Source organism: Osmia bicornis, chromosome 3, assembly GCF_907164935.1.
Source record: "Osmia bicornis bicornis chromosome 3, iOsmBic2.1, whole genome shotgun sequence".
In the NCBI taxonomy this organism is placed as follows: Eukaryota; Metazoa; Arthropoda; class Insecta; order Hymenoptera; family Megachilidae; genus Osmia; species Osmia bicornis.
The window spans coordinates 8,735,571-8,754,526 of NC_060218.1; the positions used below are offsets into that span (position 1 = coordinate 8,735,571).

General features: G+C 36.1%; 1 protein-coding gene across 3 annotated transcripts; it reads right to left on the reverse strand.

Moving 5' to 3' along the window:
• Positions 1-416: 416 nt before the first annotated feature.
• On the reverse strand, positions 417-18,659 carry LOC114872516 (acyl-CoA Delta-9 desaturase-like). Of its 3 annotated transcripts, none has more exons than XM_029179784.2 (6): positions 18,381-18,659; positions 4,358-4,581; positions 3,596-3,726; positions 3,232-3,437; positions 2,955-3,140; positions 417-2,773 (listed from the first exon to the last, which is right to left on the reverse strand). In XM_029179784.2, the coding sequence occupies exons 2-6, from the start codon at positions 4,566-4,568 to the stop codon at positions 2,449-2,451; spliced, it is 1,059 nt and encodes a 352-aa protein (XP_029035617.1). In that variant the 5' UTR covers positions 4,569-4,581; positions 18,381-18,659; the 3' UTR covers positions 417-2,448. The 3 variants fall into 3 exon arrangements, with proteins under 3 accessions (XP_029035617.1, XP_029035616.1, XP_029035618.1); XM_029179783.2 differs by lacking the exon at positions 18,381-18,659 and adding an exon at positions 12,460-12,640; XM_029179785.2 differs by lacking the exon at positions 18,381-18,659 and adding an exon at positions 5,682-5,769.
• Between the last annotated feature and the right edge of the window lie 297 nt (positions 18,660-18,956).

Here is an 18,956-nt window from a genome sequence, read left to right on the forward strand (position 1 = left end):
TCGCGCAACGATCGTGCGTTCAACGCGTTTAGCGAGCAACAAGCAGGAAAAGAAATTATTTCTCAGGATGGAGAATCGTTCAGGGTTGTTGGTCGTTTTTACAAGGTGTTCGGAGACGAAACGAGTTCATTCTAAAGAAATTTACTTCAACGATTATGTTGTCCAATTCTAAGATGAAATGTTTGAAGAAAAATGCAGAGATCCATTGATAATTCATTATCTTCCATCGAATTTCACTGATGAACAGTAGAGACTTGTTAATAATTATTTTAATTAGAGAAGTTCTTAGCCAATGTTATGGAAAATTTTCGAAGTGAAATTTTTCAAATTTCTCTGATGAAACTGGAGGAAGTTACGGTTGGAATGTTGCTGAAAACTGTGAAACATCGTGTAGGAAATTCAATCAGGAGATCGTGTAACAATCGTAAACATTTCCATTGAATATACAGTAAGCGTACAATGTTTCTTTTTTTTTTTTTACAATATTTTTCCAATGAATTATCTTGCAAGGAATCGCGCATAAATATACACGTATAAATCACCTTGGCGCAGGGTGTATTTCCTTAAACTAACTAAAAGGTCCTTTTCGATTCTATTTTATGTCTTTTTCATATTTTTTTTTTTTCTTTTTTACAATTGCTCGCTCTCGTCTCGTACAAACAGTTGTACCACACAAATCCCCTGTCCTTCGTGTGCTTGTCTAACGGAACGGGAGAATAAGTTAAAGGATGATATTGTTTTCACCTTTAACCTTGAAAAGCTTGAAATTACGTTTAGACACATTGTTGAAGCTTCTACGAAAGCTTTTCACACCATTTCCTTGAAATGAACTAACAATTTTCATAATTTCACACCGCTACTCGTAAAAGCTAACGTTTAATTATTAAACTGTAATTTCTGATATACCAATCGTCGTTCAGATTCATCTGCTGAAGTTCGATTCCTACGATCGATCATAGAAGAAGAAAAAAAAGGGAAGTGTATCTCTTTTGTACTTTATATAACTTTCCAAGATTAAATTCGATGCGATCATGAATAGAAGAAATCGATGAACGGATTTAGAATGAACGAGAAGAGAGGAAAAAAGGACATTCAACAAAATAAGTGTTTTCTGACGACACTGTAGGAACAAAATAGAATATAAAGTAACATTTACATTGTTATCCCGTTACTAAATGTTCGGATGCGAAGGGGGAAGGAAGATAGAAATGGAATGTTAACTTTCTTTTGTTTTGTTTACTTTTTAATCTGGAGAATAGTTATTTTCCGGATCGTAAAGAGTATCCTTGTACGAGAAAGAAGAAACACAAGATACAGGAAATAGGTGAAGAAACCGATATACTTTCACGAATGAAATAAAACGGATCGATCTTCAACGATTTCCTATCGACGCGTGACAAAGTTCGGGGATCGAACGAATTCTCATTGTATTAAGCTTAATATACATATTATATCACATGCCTAAATCTTCGTTAGTTTTTCCTTTAACGAACATGAAAAAAAAATTTGTTCTCTGTCTCGTTCGATCCATCGCCGCTAAGTAACGTTCGACTCGCGTTCACGGGTAATATGTTACCTTCGAATTAAGACTCGGTTTACCACCCTGCGCAGTAACCCCCCCTCCTACAGAGCAATGTTGCATCTACAGAAACGTTAAATAGAATCTACATCTAAACAGAGTTCCACGTGCTAGTCAAGAGAACACGAACTAAACCTTAAATGTAAAACAGAACAGTCTAATTAGATCGAACAATCGTCGACTAGAAAATCGATGATTCGGTTCGATCTGAAACGCGATCGTCGAACGCGAGCCTATCGTTGTAAATCTAGAACGTCGTCAAGGAAACGTGAAACGGTGACTGAGACCGGGGACTGTTTCACTCTCGCTTTACGCCGGGATCATTGATAAATACATTTAGAACCTGCCAAATGAATTTTAATGTTATCCCCTGATATAATGTTCCCCGCGTAGAAATCGATTCCACCGGCGTGTACAAAGATCGTGGATCAATCATCATATACTATTAACCCAAGAAAAAAGAAAAAAAAGCTAGTTTTTATAGAAAAATAAAACACCAAATAAAAAGTAAATGTATTGATCTTCGTGCTACAAACGAAATCTGAGATTTACACGGTTAATTTTTGTTTCTTCTCTTTTTAGACGGAACTAAACAAAAAAGAATAAATACTGTATTTTTTGTACTTCGGTTCAAGGCACGCCGTTCGAATCGATTTCTAGGGGGGGAAAAGAATCGAACGTAACTCTAGAACACCTCGTACAATCGTGTGATTAAATAATTAAGTGATGTCCCAAATAATTTCCAATTGATTCTCAGATAACTCTCTCATCCCGCTCCTTTCATAAGAACTGTACAAAAAAGAGTCGATCGTTGTTTTTAAAATCGATGAAACGAACGATCGATCACGATTCGTTTGAATCGTTCTCATCTATTGATCCTTTTTCAGACAATGCGTCACCATCGTCTGCTCCTTGTCTTCTTGCAATTGATCTTTGTCACCCCAACCCCACACTTCGTGGCTACCGTCGCCGGTTCTCTCCACTCGTTTCTTAACCACGTCGTGAGGAACTATTTTCAGGTCGTATGCGAGACCAAGTTTCGCGCACAGGTCGATGAAACCTGTTGTCACGTTGTATCTGTAGTTGCCCAACTCGGCCGTCTTGTAGTCCCAGGGGAACACGTGGTGATAATTGTGCCATCCTTCACCGAGAGCACCTATGGCTACTCCCATGTTCTCCACGGGGTTGATGTACCTGGAACAAGGGAAAAGTTAATTAATTTCATAATAATGAGTTGTTGAGCTGGGCTCTGCTGATCCAATATACAATTTGACGCTATAATTATAATTATTTAAGACACAATCATTTCATTTTCCAATTTAAATTTTCTATCTTTCTATTTATATATATATATATTATCATTTTTTATACTAACTTGTCATATGGTTTGTTTCCATAGAGATGGGCCGCGGAGTTGACCAACCACGTCATGTTCAGAGAGAATACATAACGCAGAACAGTGGGTACAAAGTAGGCGTTTAACCAGGTCTCGTTCCAGGCTACAACTGGTATTACAGTTGGTAGGATGAAACAGCACATGGGCATCAGAACCTTGTAGTACCTGTAAGAAAACGAAACATACGAGTTAAGAAAATTCCAAAAATTCTTATAACGATGTTTACAGAAGAAAGGATTAACGAAGGCGTGCTTACTTTTTCTGGAAAGCAAGTATACGATTGTTCCTCAGATCACTGAGATCGATTCCTTTGCCCTTCTCACTGATGTCCGGGTGCTTTCTGCAGAGTAGCCAGCCCACATGCGCGAAGAAGAATCCTCTCTTTGCGTTATGGGGATCTGCGTTCGTCTCGCTGTATTTATGATGGAGCCTGTGATCTCTAGCCCAATCGATCGCTGCGTCCTGCGCAAAGGCAATGAAAGGAAATTTTTTAAATCTCATTTAATTTGACTCATTTACTTTGTAAATTCAGGTACGAAGAATACAGATAACACTCTTCTTTAATTGATTCAAATTTTTCCAAAATTAGAGTGACACAACTATGATTAATCGCAACTTACTTGGAAAGCGATGGTGTTGAAAATCATTAGTAGCAGCTGGAGTGGCCATTTTGCCTTGTACGATTTGTGGGCCCATAGTCTGTGTGCACCAGCTGTGATTCCCAAGGCACTTAAAATGTGGAGAGTGATTGCTGTAAAATAAAAACAGAACAATAGTTATTTATTATTTGTTGAGGAAATGAGAAGATGGAAATTCGTGTGCATCAACAGGTGGACCAATTGGACGCTTTTTGTTGTCACCCTCCATTTATTTGGAGCAATCATTTCTTTTCCCTTTTTCGCATTTGATTCTGTTCTCGGCACACACACACTCCTTCGAGTTCGTTATTTATATTCATATTTTCAATTACCCAGTCACTCTGTGCTCAATTGAAATGAAACTGCGAATAAAGAGGCCATTAATTGAACGTCGCAATCGAACCATCAAAAGTACAAGTTAAATCTATACAATTCTGATTAGAGTAATTTATAATACATCTTATCATGGATAAATAGAATATGTAATTCAGATTGGATTTATTTTCTCTGACGGATCTCTTTTTATCTAACTAGGGTCGAATTATCATTTAAGCTTTAAGAATGGATTGAAAATGATGAATTTCATGTCAATTCTTATCAAAACACAGAAATTAGCGATAAGCGAGCATAAACGATCCTACTAGGTGTTTAACGATGAATGGAAATTTTAATAATATAAAAGTGTATATCAAGCGTCCAAGTGGTTAATTATTGGTATGAAAAGAAAAATTGTGTTTCACTCACCGAACAGGTTGGTTTTCAATTTGGCGGATGTTAACATGAGGTACAATCCATAAACTGCACCCAGGTGAAGGTAACTGAAGATTATTACATTCCTCCAGACTATACGTCTCACGTATTTTTCTTTAGGTGGTTCTACCGCCTCTGGAGCATCTTCCAAGGTCTCACCCTCGAACAGGACACCCGTTGGGGTGCTGGTGATGTTTGGTGCCATTTCTGTTTTATTCCTGCAACAAATCATATAAATGTTTCGTTAAAAATTATGAAAATTATTTTCAGTAATCGAAATTTAAACGATTTATTACAACATTCACGTACAGTTGATAGGCGAATACATTTTACTACCAGTATTTATAAAAAAGAATTGATAGTAAACAGACACGTGTGGATAAACTTGAAAATTGAAAGGAGCAAAAACATTCACGGCTATTTACTGCCTGATTAATTATTTAATACGCGTTGCATAATATATGATAATCCGAGCACGCCGAATTTTTAACTGCCTATATATTTATGTAAATGATCAAATACGAGGACACAGGCGTTTAGCAAGAAATAATACGTAAAGAAAGATGATGAATTTCTATTCATCACTGGATCTTACGGTTGTTGATTTACGTCCCCTTTTATACACAATAACCTTGCTGTAATAGTTATTTTCCAGAAGTTTTAACGGGACCCGACATCGTCACTTTTCATTTCAAAGTCTAATATCGAACAACAAGCTATTGATTGATAATTAAAAATATAAAACAATACATAATTATTGAAATATATTTCTTGTAAATTTTGATTAAGATAGTCATTATAAGGCTGAATCAATTAAACGGTAGATAGTAATGTTTTTATAATTTCTCTTGATCAATTCCTCGAACGACATTGTGAGTCGTGAAAACCTTGAGAAATTCCGTTGCGTCAGTATTTTTGACGGTTCACTTTCAAATTAAAATTTCTTTCAAAACCTATTATTTTCAATGGAATATTTGTTTAACATCAAAGGTTATGCACTGCACCAAGGTTGTAGTATGAATTTCATATTACGAAGGTCAAGTTTCTTAGATTTACCCAGACGAACGTGATATTTAGAAATGATTTTTAGAGAAAAAATGCGCGTGGGTGGCATTATGGTGAAATGGTCGAAAGGGTGTACGTTCGTACGCATGGAAGGGTGAAACTTCGTGAGGGTGGATATGGCGCGATGAAAAAGCTTTCAGACGAGCAAAAAGAAATATGTTATATCCCAAGAACATATTTTTTTCTGAACTATACTATAATGAAATATTTATTCCACTATGTAACACTAACGAATAAATATAAAATCAATTACCTCCCTTTTAACTTTACCACGAAATAAATATTGTTACAATTTCTCAGTAGAAGAGCTGTTCGAAAGATCGATTCATAAGTGAAAACACAGTAAGAATGGTACTAAAGAGTAGTTAACCAGCTGTTTTTATACCGTTTACGGGTGACTTTCGTTTGACAATATGATTATGTATAAGGATTCGAAGGTGGGGATTTTCCGCAAATTCGAAGTAACGATAAAAATTCATCAAGATAATCTACGTTATTCCTTTTAAATAAATTTTGCATTCGGCAACAAGGACGCTGTGTCGCCTTGATCCGCGTATCTACAACTGAAATATTCCAAGTGAGAAGATAACGATTCGGACACACGCGACCACCAACTTTGACCGATAATATTTAAATCACGCACGGCTGATAGCGGAGTCAATCGTGAACCGAATTATCGAAAAAGCGAAGGTGAATTGTTGACCGTTTAACTCGTTAATTAGATACGTCCAGTTTTTCTTCTTTTTGCAGCGAGATAAAACGAGGGTCGTTGAAAAAATAACGAGCAAATTGGGGATCAACGAATTACCGAAAATAATCATAATCTTCGCAGTTTCGAAATCTTTCAAACAAGATAACACGTATTTTCTAACTGTGATTACCCAACTAACACATCAACAAACAGAAACTATTCTTCCAAAACTTATGAAACGAGGGTAAAGTCAATAGATCAATCTGATGAATTCGAAGAAAATTTCGTGCACCGAGACAATACATAAATCAAAGACTTGGTACAAATCAATAGACACGAAGGAAATCAATTCCAGCTGTTTCTTTGCTCGAGTGAACACTGACACGATTACAAACGCATTGAAGACAAAGGGGAATGAAAGAAAGAAGATCGAATATAGTGCATGATTAAAGGAGAATATTCTTCCTTTGAATAAAACGTTATGTATTAGATTGTCTGGAGAGTGTAAGCGAGTAAAACACCGCTTGTAAAACGGATATATTTATTTCTAGCAAACAATCGACAATTAATTCGCATCGATAGAGATTCGTAAGAGGAGAACATTGATTTTCGTATACACCTAAAGAGGATCGTACCTGTCCATCGGTATGCCGGTGTACGTCTCACCTACATTCCCTAGCTCATCGTTCGTCCTGCTGATGCGAACGTCGCAAAACGTATTCCAGCGCGAAATCTAGTGACCACCCTTCTGTCTCGTCACCACAGGACATCCCCACGAAATCGATACAAGCCGCAAAGGCAGTGATCAAACGAACGACTTCTCGAACACTGACACCTGCCGTGACTCCCATTCTCTTGTTCGACAAGAGCCAGGTGTAACTTCTTCTATCAAATATATATATATATTATATATATATATGTGTGTATATGTGCGTGTATATGTATGTATCAGTATACGTGTTTGAGAACCAAGTCGAAACGTCTCTGCTTGTGATCTACGCGAAATCACCCTCTTCCATAATCGAACAAAATCAAACGAACACTTTATCACAGTTCCCCTTTCATTTGTACAAAGAGCCACCGGAAATCGGCACGATGACACCTGTAATTCCTCGTTTATCGGTGTATTAACATTAATGAAAGATCAGGGATATGGAAATGCGCGAAGGATCCGTGGAAACCCGAACGAGGTCGTCTATCGACTGGCAGATCCCGAAGAGGGTATCGTCCAGGCGCAGGCTCGCGGCACTGGCGTCGGGACGCCACCGGTTACACAGGACGTCGACGACTTTGTTACTCGAATCGACGCTGCTCGAAATTTCCATCGGGTCTGTTGAACCCTGGAGAATGGCCGAACGCTCTAGCACCCATCACCTTGACACTAGGGTGCCCACCCGGGGTGGGGATGCTTTTCGAGAAAGAAACGGGTGAAACTTGGCTGGTCTATCGGGGCGAACAGCGAAAGCTGAATGGATACTGGTTTTACCCTTTCGAGTATGAAAGGAGATTCGAGTGAACATATGGTCGAGAATCATTTCTAATTTTGATACCACACAAAATTTTCTTAATTATTTCTTTTTAATGTATGAAAATTTTAAGCTTGGTTTTGTAGACGTAAGTCATAATTGCTTTGACTTTCGTCGTTTGAAAATTAACGAAATTTTGAATGGGTTAAGTGTTGCAATTTAGACAACTCTATATTTAACAGCAGTATATTTAAGTGATTAGTCGGACTGAAACATATACAATTAAGTACGTGTACAAATAATCGCGAGTCGCGTTATCAGCAGCGCGCATTACATAGAGCAAGAACATGCTTTCTGCGTATACTCTCGCGTGAAATTATAAGTCAACCAAGTGATTTTGATTTATTATCATTGATAACCTTTTGACATCGCCTCGGTAAAATTTCAATTGACCTCTCGTGCGAAAGACGACAAAAATTTTTTCATTGTAAGATACGCGGTGTATAATTTACGTTTGACGTGATCCGTAGGATCATTTAATTATCAACGTCATCGCCAACCTCTTGCATACATTTGTTTTTTGCTCATACATTAGAAAATGTAAATGCGAATTGTTCTCGACCGTGGCTAACTGTCTCAATGAATCATAAACATTACTTAGCATTACAAGTGAATATTTCTGTTTTGCTTCTCTTTTTTTTAAACAACATTTACATAAAATGGTATAAACTCTTTTTTCTTATCACTTTAGCATTCAATTAGCTGTCTACCATAAAGCTCCAACTTTTTAACTCGTTCTGTCGACAGACCATTCTCGTTTGCAAGAAATACGTTGGGATTGTTATATGTCAAATGTTAATGAGCTGTTTTCTGCTTAACGAGAAAAATGCATGCCACTGTTGTTCTATGATGTCAATGACTTTCTGGAACTTTCAATGACTTGAAATGCTGCGTTACGCAATTGGTTACAATCACTGATAAAAGTCAGACCACTTACGTTTTTATTCAGATTATCGAACCATTTGTACAAATATGTTTTTCTATTCAAGTTAATCGTGTATTTAACCGATTGAATAATGCATAGGCCATTGGTGATGCATGGTTTATAATTTGATTCTTGCATTACGTAAAAAGGTGACTACCTGTAACGTTGACAAAGAAACAAACTTCCACTGAAAGAAACGCTATTTCACGCTTTTTGAATATCGTTTGTCTATTTCGAAAATACTTCCATCGAACTTGAATCTTTCACGCTGTTGAAAATCGATTCGTTTCGTGTCGGGCCATGGCGAAAGTGTGACCGTTGCTCGGATTTCGCAATTCTCCTCGAGAGATTACAATTCGGCTACCATCTGGCTTGCAAAGATTCATTGAAGTTTCTTTCAAACGCATTTATCGTTATCAGAAAGGGCAAGTGATAAACGAGGGCTTTCATTCGAGATCTGCGAAACAGAGGTCAAGGATCGATCAACGACTTATTTCAGTATCGAGATTGTCGAAAATTTATAATTTCAACTATTGCTTGTGAAATAGTAACACATTCATAAAATATGGTATATTTAAAAATTGTATTAAACACTTATGTTATAAATTTTATCAATGCAATTTATTTCCATTCGAATGCAGTTTTTGGAAGAGGCACGCACAGTGAAGGAATTAAAATTATCTTTGTATTTCTTTTTTACAATTTGACAATGTTTGATTATTTTCTAAATAAAAATGAATTGAAGAAATTGGAACACACTTTTTTCATTCGCGCTTTTGACTCGTAGTATGCAATTTTATGCAGTTTCCTCTGATGCTCGAATGTAATACTGAAAGTATATTCAAGAAACTGGTGAGTTGTCACTGCCAAGGTTGTGGCGGTTAACGGCTTCCAAAGGCCCCATTGATCATTCACTGAACTTGACCATTCGATTTGATCGATTATGACCGTGAAGGGAAATAACGCTGAATTGAACAATCATTTTATTTGAAATAATGAGAGTATGATTAACCGCATTCCATCTCGGTAACACGTGGATGTTGCAAAATTGTAAAATAACCTTTTGACTCTCGTTATGATACGCTTCATCCAGAGTGTACTGCTTAGATGGATAGCTGATATTTCATAAACAAATTATTGATAAATAGTTGTTTATATTCTTAGAAAATATTTCTGTACTTCAGTGGTTTGATAGCAACCCCTCTTTAAGTCTGCCTTAATTAAATTTCATTTGCAACTTTTTTCAGTCAAATTACATCATTGAAATTTGTCTAACTTAATTGCAAATTTTATTAATGATGTTTTTCCTATGATTTTAAGAAGTCTGAATATTAATTGGCAATTAGCAGTTTGTTAAAAAAAAAAGAAAAAAAACTAAGTGTCTCTCTTTTCCTAGGATTTTATAGTATTTACAGTTATAAATCTTGTTATACAATTTCAATTAAAGCAATAAAAAGAAAAAACATTTAATTACCAAATTGTATACAATTTTCGATTACCTCTTGAGATAAGTGTGCGTAGACTCTAAACCACACTTGCAGTCGCGACAGATGTGAAACACGAGTAAGATTCAAAATTCAAATGAGTGGAATTGTTTAGGAGATTTGTGTGTAATAGTATATTACGTAAAATGAATGTATTACACGTGATTATGTAAAAAAAAAAAAAAAAAAAAAAAAAAGAAGAATATTATTATATAATTTATCGAACGAATTGATCTTTTATCGGTCACGTTCCCTGTTTTGCGTACCTACTTTTCAAAATTATATTGCAAAAATAAACCGTTCGTTTCCTAAGCCACTATGACAATTCCATATTCTTCATCGCAGTATTAACACAAAATTCGTGGGATTTTATTGAGATATACACGGAACAATTATCAAGTAAAAATTAATTAAGTTTTTCTAGAACTGCAATGACAAAAACTTTATAACGTAAGAGCAAACGACGCCTTCAGGTTCCTAGGAAGATATTACTTAATATTTAAATAATTGAATTCATTATTACATTTTTTTTTTATGCAGCGTTCAACGTGTTAGTGAACATCTATTAGACGTCATTAATGACGAATAATGTAAGATAATCTAGGCGTAGCTACATTCGAATTAGACCACTATTCGCCTGTGTATCTTTCATCTGTTTTCTAAAATAATTTATATTTGTCAGCGAATGGAAAGATACCGCGTTAAAAATTGCAGCGTACGATCGATAAAGCGTAGAATTATGAAGCAGAGTTCGTAGAAAGGATTTTAATATACAATAAGGTTTTAATATAATTTCATGAAATGAAACACTTGTTAACTGGCGTAGTGTTACGTTGTGTTGGTGTTGCGTTTCGCGGACGCACAATGCCGTGAAGAGATCGGTGACACTGCTTCAAAAACGTTTCGATTTTCATCAACAACTGGTTTGCTCGTCATTGAATGCGAACGAAAAAAATGTAGAAAATCCGGACGCTTTTGAACGAGAAAGACTCAGTTCTTGGCAATCTCTCATAATGTTAACCCTGTACGTGACCCCACGATTTAGAAATATTCTGACCATCACATTGCTGACCTAGTATGTTCAACCTTTATCTGAAATTTCCTGTTCTACTGAAAAAGATTTAAAAAAAAAAAAAAAAAATCCAACTCTATTTTAAAATACAGTTTCAGCAATGAAGCAACTAAATAGCAAAGATTATACATTTGGAAATCTGAGTGTCTAATTTTAGAAATGTATTCTCTTTTTCTTCGTTGTAATAAAAAAGTACTTTATTTCCCTTTAGGAAATCGCTTCGGTTTAGTTATTATTGTCATTGAGGGATTTAAGAGCGCGCCAGCTTCCTGGCATTCGTTCAAATTGGAATTTTCTTCTTGAAGATGATGAAAAGTTTCTTTTCAGAGAGTTCCCTGCTTTTTCTTTGCCAGCCAATTCGTAGTTTCATACCAATAATAGTACGGTTGTTTAGCTTTTGTCGTTTTACCTTTGATGAAACGCTAATCACTTGTTAATAGCGTGACATATTAGAGTTCGCGTCCTAATGAATATCGATCGAGAAAGGACGGTATAAAAGCTTCTCATATAAAGCTATATTTTGACGTAAGAGACATGCAACGGAAATTAGAAGCTTTAATTAAAAACACGCGATTAAAGTAGTAAATAATGCACTACGTTGAATAGGTGACGCCATGCATTAAAGCGTTGAATTAGATAATGTAAAATTGCAGGAAAGTGTAATCGAATAAATGTGAACACTGCTTAATTCGTTTATAATAACTTTGTTTCAGAGTTTTAATTTTTTTTCTGTTTGATTGGAAGAAAGAATCATTTTCACTATCAGTATGCATATTAAACGAAGTTAAATAAATATTAACTAATCAATTACTAACGTTTGTGTTCGACTAAAACAGCAATTAGCACATTAGATTTTAAAGAGTAATAAAGAAGTAGAAAGAAACATCTTTTACATAAAAGTACTAAGCAGGAAATGTAAATGAAGCTTGTTACGTGAAGGCAAATATTTAAATAATTCATCAGGATATGTTTAATTCTATCTTTCAATTATTCAACTGATTTGTGTAACTAATTACGCGTGTGTCACCGACCTATCAGCAGACCACGTAATACCTGATGTTCGAAAAAAAGAGCCAAAAATGTTAATCGAGTTTCCTGTCCTTAGTGAAAATAAATTCCAAGGCATTAGTCTAATTTAAAGTATTTTTTGTCGGTCATTCAACCCTTTCGTTAAGCTAAAATGCAAAAACGCGTCTAATTATAATTCTTTCAACATCCAACAAATCATTGAAAATTCATTGGAATAATATTTCAGTAACGAAAAGGTTAAAACACCTATTGAAACAAATATTTAGTTTATCCAGAAAAAAGGAAGAAACAAATGAATTCTTACATTTTCGGCGCGCGAAGTGGTTCAAACTACCGGTATATCCCCGCTACGTATCAAAGTATCAAACAACGGTTCCCATGGAAGATGTTGTGATTTTTGATGGCGAAAACACAAAACAGAGCGCAAGAATCGAACTGAAATAGTTCCCATCATCGGGCAGCGTGGAACGCCGCCAGCTTCGATGATAGTTATAGCCGAGTCTTTTGATAGAGGTACGCCTAAAATCAGACACGTTGCGACGCCGCTCAGCTGAGATGGTCTGAGCCAATCACGTCGCTTGTTACTGCTCTCGCCACCTGAGACCGACGAATGGTGTCCATCGAAGTCCACACGACTCCTAGCGCACGCTGTCGCTCGTGTTCCTTCGTGTTCCCTCGTATTCCCGCGTGGAATTCGCGCACGTGTATACATGTACGTGAGTGCGTAATATGCACTCGAGCGAACACCACGCGGGTATGTTCGGTTCTTTTACGTTCGTAGAACAAGGAAACACGAATTCATTCGACCCGTTCGCACTCATATGAGTGGAAGAAAGACGGAGAAAGAGGTCAGTTCAGCGAATCGAATCATACAGAATGGTCGATTTTTTGAACGGCGAACAAAAGCACTGTTTTCCAACCGTTTTTTTAAAATAACCCCTGCCCATGCACGTCACGTTAGTAGTATAATATGAAGGTTATACATTAAATTGAAAGAAAAGACAAGAGAGTGTGAGAAAAATGTGTATTCAAAAGAAAAATAGATTAAAAAATAAAGAATGATAATGACAATGATAACATCGACGCTTCGTACTTCGTTTCAAGGCCCGAAAAAAAGGAGGAATACTTACCTGGCATGTCGATATAAAGAAGGAAAATGTTAAAAACATTCGAGATTTACATATACATGGTTTGGTATAAATATTTATTCAAACCTGCGACCAACCGCATGAAATCGTTCGTTTTTTCGATAATGATTTTTAACGATTAATCTGTTATTCTAATTTCAACATTTCCAAGAATTATTGCCACAATTAGCAGCGATCGTTAAGTGCAAAAAAAAGTTGTAAAAGATGCAATGTTATCAGTGCAGTTATAAGGACTTAACCAGGAATGAATAATATCATTGATCGATAGCTAGTTGCGTTAGCTATAAATTTTCCAGACCAAAGAGATGATTTAATGACTCTTTTTTAATTATACTTCGTCGTTCATCTGTTGACGTTAAAATGAGCAAGCACGTAAGAACACGTGTATCAGGATCGCGTAGCCACGTAAATATGTTGCAATGAATCTACTACGGTCATCTACGAGATTAACCGAAACTTAATGGAACGAATGTTTCGTGGCCATACTGATGCAACGAGAATCATTCATTATGAAACTTGATCATCAAGTTTGCGTGGAAAGCTAACACACTACGTCATCGTACAGTGGCTGCTTGTTAGCTCTCTTAGTAATTTCTGTTGTAGTATACCTAATTGCCTAAATAACAGAAGCAGAATGTCATAAAGAGTAAAGGTACGAAATATACGTTCAATGCAATGCTCATGTAAAATGTGCAAGTGAAATGTAGATTTCTCAGTCGTGATTATCTATCACCCTTAACCGGCCAGTTATGTAAAAGGCATCCTGCGAGTAATTGAAACACAATAGCAAAAAGACAGTGGAAAAGTAAGTTCAGGTATCTTCTGGTATGTTACATATATAATTTTTAACAAAAAATACAACCATCTTCGAGATGCGCTAAACAGTTTAAAATAATTTCTATTTCATTTATACCAATATTCCACAGCTATTAATAAAACCTATTTAATCGTTAAATAGTATACTAAATACATTTCAACCTTTTCGGGGGCAGTGAAAAATTAAAAACTTTTCTTCTATCAGGAAGATTCTGGTTCAGGCGTCGGCAACCTATGTCAACTTCTGATACAATCGTTACACTTACAAATCTTTTCGGTCGTATCTTTAACGTTCCGTATTTTTTCTTACTACTTATTAATTACCAAGTTCGCCATACCGGAATATATAAAAAAAGAAAAAATACTAATTGAATTGAGTAACCTTCTCCTTTTTCCAAGTCGGTTAAAAATTAGTAGGCATCACTCATTATTATCAATATTTGACAAATCACTCAGTATTTGACAAATACTCATCACACTGTATAATATATAGTGTGCAAATATGCTTTGGTTATGACCTTTTAGCAGTGGAGTGTTTCAGAATTATCTATTTACTATTTAAATGCCAGAATCAACTTATTCAATTCTGTACATTTAATTTAGAATTTTAATATAATTTTAAAATTTTCGCGAATATGTTGCATTTCATGGTTGTATTTTAAGAGACTTTAAACCTGTGGGATAAGTCTAAAGCATAATATAATAGACAATACATTTGTCACCTAATGCTCGCCATTTCAAAACTACTTTCAAATCCATCGGATCATCCGCTGCGCATGCGCGTAAGCGAGTCACGTGCGCGACTGAGCATAGGCGCATGCGCACGAGCGGCTGATCAATGTGCAAGCCAGTGTGCCAGTGTACCAAACTGCAACAGATGTTATGCGACGCGAGAGGATCGCGAGACTTCGGCTCGCTTCCTTGTCCGCGTGTTACGTGAGCCTTATAGACTTATAGCCAGCCGGACATCAATTTGGAAAGTGAAAACCGTCATTACATCACTCAAAGAGATTACGTGTTCTTGATGGAAACGCGTCTTATCGAAAACACAGATAATCTGTAGCACGCGAACGGCCCATGTCTCTTATGTTTGCAAAGAATCATAATAATAAACCGCCAAATATAGATTCGCTGTATTTTTATATCTTTTCCTGCTGTATTTAAATTTTTAAATAGGTATACATGTCGGTATCCCTGAAGAGACATTGTCCTTGCACTCGTCCCCAGAACGGATCGTATTTATTCGACTTCAAAATTTCCTCGAATAAATGAATAGATTTCATTGAGAATGAAATTATATGTTGAAAGCGATCGGGGAACGATTCATTGAAATTATAACGTTTCGACAAATTGTTACAATTCGTTCTGCTCTGTCTTTGAAAATGAAGGAATTCTAATGTCGTTTTCATCTTTCCAATATTATGGGAAGAAAACAAGATAGGGACATGTTACAAAACTGGTTCTGAGTTGTAACGGAAGAGATATGAAAGCGAGTACTTCCGATCTAAGGAGAAAGGTGACGTGATGTATGTACCGATGAAAAAAAGTACATTCTCAACATCTAAGTGAAAATACCAAGGATAAACTTAATAATTTAACTTTCAAATAAATGATTACTTTCAATGTCAATGTTGATGCAATTTTTTATTGAATCTTTATGTTCAGCGGACGCGATGCAAATATATTTTTTTTCAAACGAATAAACATACTTTTTTTCATGAGATCGAAGTCTTTTGAGATCGGAACTGTGAAACAGATATGTAATAACAGCGAATAGGTATACGAGTATGTTTTTATTGCCTTCGTTAAATATGCAGGATGCTAGTATTTAACAACGTTGTATTTAAAAAAAATACAGCCGTAGTTCAATCGTTTTTTCTTCTTTACCTGATTTGTAAAGCGGGTAAATTCTTGTATTAATTTTATCGATACAAAAAGGCTTAGATTGTTCAGAGTAATCCACATTGAAAGATAAAAATAAAATAATCTAGTGATTCGAAGACACAAATCCAAATCGAGCCAAATTAAACATGTAAGAACACTTAATCGCATAGATACATGGAATAATAATCAATTACGCCATAAGTTAGCGCCGATACGTGATCGATCTTATATTAAAGAGCTCTTGAAAACGCTATAAATTATTACCGGCGATTAAAATTATATAGCTATTTGCTATCATAAATGTTAATCATAACACAGATAAGCGCCACGGTAAAGTTTTATTTAAATGTGTGTTTTATTGCTTTTTCTTAATAACACTGTAAAGTTCAAAATAAAATTATAATAATTTTTTTTTTTCATTTAGACCATATAGATCACATTCTTTTTCACATGAAAAACTATTTTCCATTATCCAACACGCAACACGAAGCTGGATCGAACCGGTGCCATGAATCGACCCTAATCGAATTGGCGTTTCCGGTGGGCGATTACACCCTCGTGTCGATTCGCGGCTGAAATTGCAAATGACGCGTTGCGAATAGATTAACCATAAAATGGCAATAATTAACAATAATTCTTATATAGTTATATAGAATTTCTAAAAATAAATTAAAATCGTTGGCAAATGAATTCAATTCAAACCTTGTATTTTAAACAATATTCGGTATCTATCTATAACGTGACAAAATATTTTGTAACGAATTCGCAAGATTTTTAGCAACCGGTTTTACGGCTTAATTTACACGCCGAGAAAACAATCGTGAATTTCGGTAACGGTGAACGGAAACCTTCCTCCGGGCAAAACCCAATGTCGAAAATCACTTGGAGCTTGACTAGATACACGTTCAGATTCCGCCAGCAGACGAAGAAATGTTTTCAAACAAACAATTCAACAGGTGTGTTTCATCGGGGAAACTCACGCACGCTCTGTGTGCCATTTCAAACCTGATGCCGTTCGCGAACGATCGAGAAACTTCGTTTCCCGCCAGTTTCAAAAAAGGAAGCTCGCCGAACGGGTCTTCGATCTTACGAAGGATTTTAATTTTATTTGTCTTTTATTCATAATTTAACTAACTGTTATAGATTAGAAATATATGATCAAAATTGACCCCATTTTTTTGTTTAATATATAAATGGCAATTAAAATCCTATGACTATTCTAAAAAATTATTATCCTATTTTATCAGAAACCATTTCAATAATTTTAACGCAAAGGAATATTACAATTTACGCACTGTTTGTATTTAATAAACAAATGTAAAAAAAAGAGCGCTAACGAGGTTACGTCGAACAAATTATACGCGTAGGAAAGCACGTAGGTATTCTCGAATGGATATACGACGACACAAAAGAAGATCATATATATATACACGACTATAAATAAAAAAAACTGTCGGCCGTAATGAAATGAATTCAACTATTTTTGCGTCGTATCGAACGACGACGTGGATCTGATTATTATTAACACCTTCGCAAATTGACGCAGAGTCCGATGCTGGTTATCGTGCGACCGTAGTTGTACATACGCTCCTACTGTTATCGTTACCTACAAAACATGCTACACGATTCACGTTACCGGCTTGCGTTAATTTTCTCTAGGTTATACCGTATCATGAACATAAACTGGTTCGTAGAGACCGGTCGATTAACCCACTAATTTCCAGAGGTCGAAAACATTACTTTTATACTAATAAAAATTTGTTAACAACTGATTCGCACGTGATTTCGTGAGTTTATAACGAAAATTATTATTTTTGAACTTTTGGAAATTAACGAGGTAATTTTGCGCTTTTCAAATTGAACGAAATTTCACGGTCTGCGCCGCACGTCTACGACGCTAGTGTTCAATTTGAATGACTATCAAAAATGTCGCGCTTGATAAACGGCTATTAAATGGTTATATTCGGCATAATTTCACTTGTGTGACAAAAAAAGAGAAATCCGTTACGCTGAAGCCGGTGAAATAATGCAAAATGATCACACGTACGACGAGATTTCAATTAGTTCCTTTAATTTCTCCGGCGAAACATCAAACAATGTTAAATTACATCATCTTGGGACGCTGACAAGTTTCAAACGACGTGAGGTGTCCGATCACGCGATGCTACAATGACCGGTCGTACGACGAACAATCGCAAAACGTATGGAAAATAATGGTAATAAAAAAAAAGAGAGAGAGAAGAACGGGAAGCTTTTTGTTGGTTTCTATTTCTCAACACCTATCCCGCGGTCGATACTTTCAAAGATTCTCAACGATAACACACGGTCGCCCGTAACGTACCATCTTTATAGGTTGGAAAAAAAAGAAACAACATACCTTTGTAGGAATCCTCGACGAACTTCTCGGTAAGGTAACCTTTTCGATGAATGTTACCGCTACTCGTCGTCCCTTGATGTGTGCACAAGTTAATACACGATCGTAAAACGCAAAATAAATGTAAGGTCACACGAGACTCGTCCCTTCTTAACGTACAATGGGAACCGTACGGTTAGATTCACCTTTTCGTGTAACGCGTCTCCTTGGAACTGAACGATCTGACAGCAAAGCACGACTGAAATGCCGGTTCCACGCGACCGGAGCTAAATATGATTGCCGACAAACACCAGCACGACGACGAGCGCGTTTCGAAGCCTGGCGGAAGCGACGCTGGCGCCGCTTAACGGCACTCTTCTGTCGTTCATCTGCGAGCAACGTACAGTCGCTGTACAGGTAGCTGCCTACGTGATCTTTAACCGAAACAATCAGCGTCGAGGATGTTGTTCAATGTGACTGGCTTTGACCTGTATCCTTCTTAATAAAACCTCCAAACGATCGATTTGGCAGAATGTTTTTATTTGATGCACTTTGGACGGGTTCATAAATTTAAAAAAAAAAAAAAAAACACATGTTTGT